This window comes from Echinops telfairi, unplaced genomic scaffold (assembly GCF_000313985.2).
Source record: "Echinops telfairi isolate 266 unplaced genomic scaffold, ASM31398v2 ScPeMD7_7;HRSCAF=31, whole genome shotgun sequence".
NCBI classification, from domain to species: Eukaryota; Metazoa; Chordata; class Mammalia; order Afrosoricida; family Tenrecidae; genus Echinops; species Echinops telfairi.
This window is the reverse complement of record NW_022103904.1, coordinates 19,847,773-19,854,729: the sequence shown is the minus strand read 5'-3', so window position 1 is coordinate 19,854,729 and position 6,957 is coordinate 19,847,773. Positions and strand designations below refer to the sequence as shown.

The following is a 6,957-nucleotide window of genomic DNA, read 5'->3' as shown; positions in this document are numbered from 1 at the left end:
TCCTGTAGAAACTCTTATCACACTACCCACAGCCCTACCTTCTACAGTACAGGAGAGAGTGAGCCTTATAACTGGTGTGGCCTAGTATACTGTTGGCTCTAGTGAAGGTAATCCCTCCACCTGGACTGCAGTGGACTACCTGGCTGCCCACCCTTTGAATGACACCACATGGATAGAGAAACTCACAAAAGCAGCCGGTGGTCAGAACTCAGAGCTGTGTGGGTTGTCATAACTCATGAGCTCTGTTTCCATATGTGTAATTGCGCAGTAATGAATGGCCTGATGTTATGATTGGGAAAGTGTCCGAAAATTAGACTGTTCTAGGCAAGCCCCTATGAGACAAAAAACGGACAGGTTATACCTGGAATAGATTGCAAGAGCCAGACACTTAATGTACTGTTTACTATGTCCCAGCCCACTGTCAGGCCTCACCCCTGGTAAATCAAGAAGTAGATGCTTGGGCTAAAGTAAGAAACTTCATTACCTCTGATTCCACTGACTTGGCAATTTGAGTACATTGGAAGATTGGCCACAGAGGTGCAGACTGAATGGAGGATAGCTAAAGAAGCTGGGTGGTTTCTAAAACAGTGATGTTCTAAGAAGCGTTGCAGCATGTTCTGGCTATTCACTGCAAGGACTTTGCCTCTTACCAGTGGGATTAGGTATAGTGATCACTGCCCATTGCCTGGATGTGATTGGCAAATTGATTATACAAGCTTTGTTCCTCGGTGAAGGTTCTAAATATGCTTGTCTCCATAGATACCACTGTGAGCCCTGCGCAGGCATCCTCAAGTTGGATTGCCAATCAAGCTGCCATAGAAGAACCAGAGAAGTTCAGTTTCATGTATGGACACCCTCACTGAATTGACATAACAGAAGGACACAGTTTAAAGGACAGAAGGTACGGGAGTGAGCAAGGGAGAGGGACATGCGGTGACATGTCAACTTACCCTACAATCCACAGCCTGTGAGTTTACTAGAAAAAAAGAACAGGGTCTCAAAGGCATTCAAAGAGGGAGAGACACATTGACCATTGGATGTGGGTGCTTCTCCGGGCAATAAGATTAACAAGGTCCCTACTGAGACATTTGCCCCCTATGCCAGGTTAGAAGCAATGTCCCTGGTGCCAGGCACTAGTCAGGGAATCGAGAGTTCCTGTGCTCAGAACCCAGTGAACGAAGTATGACAATGCTGGCACCCTGCGATATTGACTGAGCGAGGAAAACCCACTAGAATTGGACCTGGGATACCCCACTGGAATGGGTGGGACACAGCTCCAAAAGGAGAACAGGATCGTCCAGTCTAATGGGGAATCCTATCGTCCTGTGTGACACAGGCTCGGAAGTGTCAACATGCATTTTGGCCAAGGCAGAAACTGTACCACAAAGTGCGGTCACCTGGCATAGCACCTCTCCGATGACTATGTACGGGAGAGCTATCTGAGACTTCTGTCTCACATGTCTGGTTTGTGTATCTGTGGCAGGCTCCTGAGGTAGCTTCACTAAAGACGAAGCCTTTATGAGAATTTCCATTTATAGAGACTTACTTGTGCAGGTTGCTACCAAATAAATATCTTTCTTCCTGGCCCTAAGGTTTTTTGTTTGTTTGTTTTTAAGCTTCTGCTATAAATTCTGGTCCTGCCAGCAGACCATGTAACAAAAATCACATGGCCTTGGATATACTTATTTCAGCAGCCCAAGGGGAAACTGGAGTGTTCATAAAGACTGAATGTTGTGTCTGTATCCCAAAGAAAGAAGTGAACCTAGCTCACATGAAAAATCAGATAACTAATACGGTTGCCCTTCCCCATCTCTAAAGCAGTTACTAGGAGAATTGTTAAAGGATGGGAATCTTGATGGAGGAAACTCCTGCTTATTACACTTCTCTGAAGTTGTTTTTCTCTTTACCTGTGTTTACATTGCTGCTGTGCTTTGTAGCTAATGTAGCCAGGTAGCCCAGCACACCTCCCCATGTTAATCAAGCTCCTCACGCAGGAGTCAAACAGGCCTCTGGCAGTGGTGAGCCCCTGAGGAGAACTGGGATGCAGTGTTGGGAAGACAAGTGAAGAGATAGCTGATCCAGGACTTTCAAGCGGTCTCCAGATCTTAAGCTGACCACCGTTCTGGCAAACATCACTATCCACCCAGAACGACAGGAGATCAAAGCACACACCACTCTGGATGCAAGAAATGTAACATCCTTGAAGGGGCTGGGATGCAAACATTTGGACTTGAGGAAAGTGGGGTTCCTATGTTAGTTCCTCTGTATAAACTCTGGAATTTGGGGCAGTAGCTTGGAAATCGAACCCATCCTACAGGACTGCCCAAGACCTCACCTTTTATGGAAGCTTTCCACATAAATTACAGAGGGCTTAACCAACCTTTCTCTTTGGCTTGCCCCTGCCTCCTGCACACAGCAGCTGCATTTGGGCTCCCTTGGGAACTTCCCCACCCACGGCTGCCACCTGACAGACCTAGAACCCCAACGTTTTCCAGGGTGACAGGAGCAAGCCATGAGCCCTCCCTCTGGGACGGCGTGGAAAGGAAAGGATACCTGCTTCAGCATGGGATAGTCTTATAGGACCCCTTTTCATAGAAACGGGCCGGTTCTCCGACACTATACTCCCAATGCGGGCCCCAGGGACAGGGTCCGCTGTGCCTACTCTTGCTCCCGCCGTTTTGGGGTGACTCCATCATAAGTCAGCATACGTTTTGTGTTCCCCCAGGCGGCTCACAACAGAGCGAGCACAACGGAACCCATTCCATCCGGGTGGAGGTGGAGGGGCAATTGCTTCACATACTAGAGGCCCAAGACCTGCACCATAAGTGGACAAGAGACTTTATTTTTGCAGGGAGCCAAGTCTGAAGGGGGAGAAGTCAGCGGCTGGGCCAGAGCAAGGTGAAGCCGGCGCGGCTGCAGCGGAAATCAGGCACCAGCTGCTCGGGCTTGGGTGCCACCGAGACAAGGCGCCGGGCTCCTCGCTGGCTCAGGGTTATGCAGTCAGAGACACGGACCTCCAGGGCCCGGCCCTCCCTGCAACCGGGTCCGGGGAAGAGGAGAGAGGGAAGGTCAAGAGAAGGGCTCAGAGGGCTTCCCGGCCCCTCCTGGTCCAGGACTCACCCCCGGCAGTGTGCAGCCAGCACTCCCACCAGCTCCCCAACACGGTTGTCCAGCTCCGGCAGGGTGCGATGCAGACAGACCACCAGGTCATCTTGGCCCCGGGCATGCAACACCACCAGCTGATCCTGGCCACTCGTCACGCTCACCCCGGTCACCTGGGCAGAGGCGCAAGTCAAGAACGCCCAGGAAGCCTGGTGTGCTACGCTGCCCCCAATCCAGCCAGGCCCACTACCCAGGGCCCACCAGTTCTCGGTAAGCACTCCTCTCAGGAAGCATTTCCTGAGCCCCAAGCCCCGCTCCACGGTCATCTTCAACCATCGCCTTCTCTCTTGGGGGTCTGGTTCCCAACTACAACATGGAGGTGGAGGCTGGGGCGTTGGTAAGGCACCCACTAGTGTAACACTGCACACAGAACTGTGGGATGGTAGGAGGCTCTCTTTCCCCAGGTTTAATAAGGCAGCTACAGATTGCCCATGAGGAACATTCACAATGGGATAGTACAACGGAGGAAACAGGAGTTTTTTTTGTTTTAATGAACTTGAATTAAAATACCCATATGTGCCTTGTGGCTCCCATACGAAACAGCATAGTTTTGAAGACCCTCTTGACTGACACAGAAAGAATAGAGACACTCTCTCCCCACTCCCAGCCCCCAACAACAACTGTGTGCATCTCAAAGTACATCCTTGCCCTTAGATCCTGACCCCTACCCTCAGATGGCGCCTGTGATGTAGGTGAGAAGAAATGGACACAAGAAACTGTAATTGGTGATGGTCAATTAGTCTACGAGAGGCAGGCTTCTGCATGCATGGCAGAAGGAAAGATACCCACCCACCCCAAAAGGCAGCTGGGCATGCATGGGAGAATCCCGAAACACAAAGGGGTGTGGAATCAGAGCCAATCTGAAGAAGAGGGGAGAGGCTGTAATGGCATAACTAATGAGGCTGACCTCATAGACAGGGCTGTGGATGGAGTGGCCACTTCAGGCTTTCCAGAAGAGAAATGATGTGATCCAAGCTGAGTTTTCAAAACCCATGTCTGCCACCACCCGCCCCACCATTGAGTCCAGCGTGCCCAAGGCCCAGTGGGATCTCACAGCTGTTCTTGCCTTGTCCTAGACCCTGTCCCTGCTCCCCTTCCCTGCCGCTGTAGCTTACCTCCCGGAGAGGCAAGGCCCGCATCACCCGGTACTGTTTGCCTGGCTCTAGCTTGTATAAGTGCTGGTCTGTGAGCAAGAGTGCCCGATTCCGGCACTTGTGGAAGCGGTTGACCTGAGGAGAGATGGCAATAGTCACTGTCAGGCCTGGCCAGGGCCCAAGGACACCCCTTCATTGTGGCTAGAGGGACCCCGGTCTTAAGTAAGCACTCAGATCTGGGCCTTGCTGCCTCTCCTGTGTGGCTGGCTTCCACCCTGACTGGATTGGAGCTGATGGTTTCTATGGTTTCTGGAACAGTGATGGATTTGCTGAGCTGGATTCTGGCCTAAAGGATCCTCCTGCCACCCCATCCTCTCCACCCCACCCCCCCAGGCCCTCCATTATCCCCACAGTAGTTTCTAACCTTTCGAACATGGCTAGAAAATAGAACAGTCCCAAAGCCGTCCTTCTCCCGGAGGGTCTGCAACCGCTGAGTGAAGAGGCCTGAGGCTGTGGGATTGTCAGTGGTCTGCAGGCAGATAGGTAGGAGACGTCTCCATTTAGGGCTCAGTTCAGGACCAGGATACAAAGAGAGTCAGCCTGTCATCCATGTGTATAGAAGGTGGCTCATCACTCCCTGGCTATCTGCCCTTCATCTGAGACAACCAAGGTCACTGTGAACCTTACTCAGTCAGAAACCCTGCAATACGGGTCCATCCTCAGTGAGGCAGGGGACACAAATCCCATCAAGCTCTGAGTGCCAAAGGTCTGGGTCCTTCCCTCTTTCCCCTTGTCCTCTATGCCCCTATCCCCACCCATAAACTGCACCTCATGCAAAAACTTGGGGCAATGCCAGGGGTGAAGGCAGAGACCCAAGAACCGTCCATGCACCTCCCGCATGCATCAGCCCACCTGCAGAACAGAGTCAGTTGGCCCCTTCCCAGCTCAAAGACTGCAGAGTGATAGGTGTAAGGCTTGGCCTGGGTAGCAGGCAATTGAGCATGAGAAGGAGGCTCAATAAAGTCCACTTCTGTGTGTGTGTAGGGGAAAGGAAGGGCTTGTCAGCAGGACCAAGAGAGCTCAGTGGTCCAAGGAGAAGACGGCTGATGGGCAGGGGGACATGCGCTCTTGATTAGCCTCCTCTCCAGCAGCTCCACTCTCCTAGCACCCTGGTCCCATCCAATACTCACAGAGGACAGGTAGTCACGAATCCAGGCCCGCTGACAGCCCCAGTCTTGGCGCAGCCCCTGTAGTAACTCCATGGCAGCCACTTTGGCCTTGATCTGGGCCATGTCTGAAGGGGGGATGTTCTTCACCAGCTGCCGGGCCCGCCACCTGGGAGAGGCAGAGGCAGTCAGATGGATGGGTGGAGGCAGAGGACCCTGTGCTGTCCCTTCTTCATTCCACCTTTGCCCAGTCGTCATGTCCCCAGATCACACCCCTTTCTAGTGCCTAATGACCCCTTCACACACAAGGGGAATCTCTTTTGGTTTCTTGGGTCTCAGTCCCACATGCCCCAAGAGCCATGTGTCAATCCCCACCACCTTAAAACACGGTTCTCTCTGCACCATTCTACCTGAAGAAGTACTCAGCCCTTAAGGTCCTGCTCAAGTATGGTCTCCATACTGGCTACCCTTCCTCTTGAATCAGCAACCTTCAAGCCTCTACACAGAGGAGGGAGGGCCCACCTCCAAATCCTCAAAATGAGCCCCACACAGGGGCTCTCACTTGTAAGGTGGGCTAGCAGGTCATTGTGATGACGGGTAAAGGTGTTCAGGAATGGGGAAAGGGCATGTGGGGGGCAGCAGAGCATGGCCCAGGTGGACGGTACCTGCAGAAAAGCGCTTGGCAGATGTCCTGGAAAGGCTGCAGCACTGTGGGCACCAGGGGCCAAGTGAGGTCTCGGCCATAGAGCGGGGGCTGTCTGGCAGCCTGGAAAAACTGTTGCATCTCCGCCAGGTGAGTGTGCACCTTGTGCCGCCGGAACCAGCGCATGATGGTGTAGATAGCCCGCAGGCGCCGGCAGCGTTTTCTGGCCAAGGTGCCCCGCCATGCCTGGGAGGGCAGAGTTCAGGTTAGGCTGTGCAGGCCCAAAGCTCCCCAGGTTGCTTCCTAGTGGTTGCTCTTTGCCTTGAATCATCTCCACTTGCTGCCGCTGGCACAGTGAAGCAGGCTCACCCCATGGCTTCTTCAAGCCACATTCCCTGCCGCCCAAATTTGCTAGTGGATGCAGTGGATGGACACAGCTGAGCAGACTTCCTGCCCTTCTTAAGCTGGAGCCATATGGACCTGAGACTACTAGGAAGCCCAGGGAGAACCTGCCATGAGAACAGAGTAAGGCAGATGGATGAGCTTTGCCACTAGAGGCCATCACCAACAAGTCAAACTTGAATCCACTTAGATCTAACAAGCCACCCGCAGGAGACCCAAGACAGAGGATCATGGCACAGTCACAACCCTCAGAAACCAGACTGTGAAATGGACCAGACAGACAGGACAGGGGGACCTAAGGAAGAAAAAGACAAGCAATGTTGCAGTCAGCTGCACTGTATGAACTAATTAGAATCCAGATATGAGTGAACTGAACAATAATTTAAAGACAACTGGAAAAATGAGGACCTAATGTCGGGGGTTTAAGTGGAGAGAAAATGTTTTGAGAATGATGTACAAATGCGCTTTACACAATTGATGTGTGTATGGA

General features: G+C 52.3%; 1 protein-coding gene across 1 annotated transcript in view; it reads right to left on the bottom strand.

Annotated features, from left to right (window-relative positions):
* Nucleotides 1–2,822: 2,822 nt before the first annotated feature.
* The window catches only part of MYO1G (myosin IG), a 20,110-nt gene continuing 15,975 nt past the window's right edge, over nt 2,823–6,957 (bottom strand). Inside the window, exons 17-22 of the mRNA XM_004708060.2 lie at nt 6,088–6,311; nt 5,447–5,591; nt 4,681–4,785; nt 4,278–4,391; nt 3,121–3,275; nt 2,823–3,033 (exon numbers count right to left, since the gene is read on the bottom strand). Of these exons, the coding sequence (XP_004708117.1) occupies nt 2,877–3,033; nt 3,121–3,275; nt 4,278–4,391; nt 4,681–4,785; nt 5,447–5,591; nt 6,088–6,311 (900 nt within the window). The 3' untranslated portion in view covers nt 2,823–2,876. The remainder of the gene's footprint in view (nt 3,034–3,120; nt 3,276–4,277; nt 4,392–4,680; nt 4,786–5,446; nt 5,592–6,087; nt 6,312–6,957) is intronic.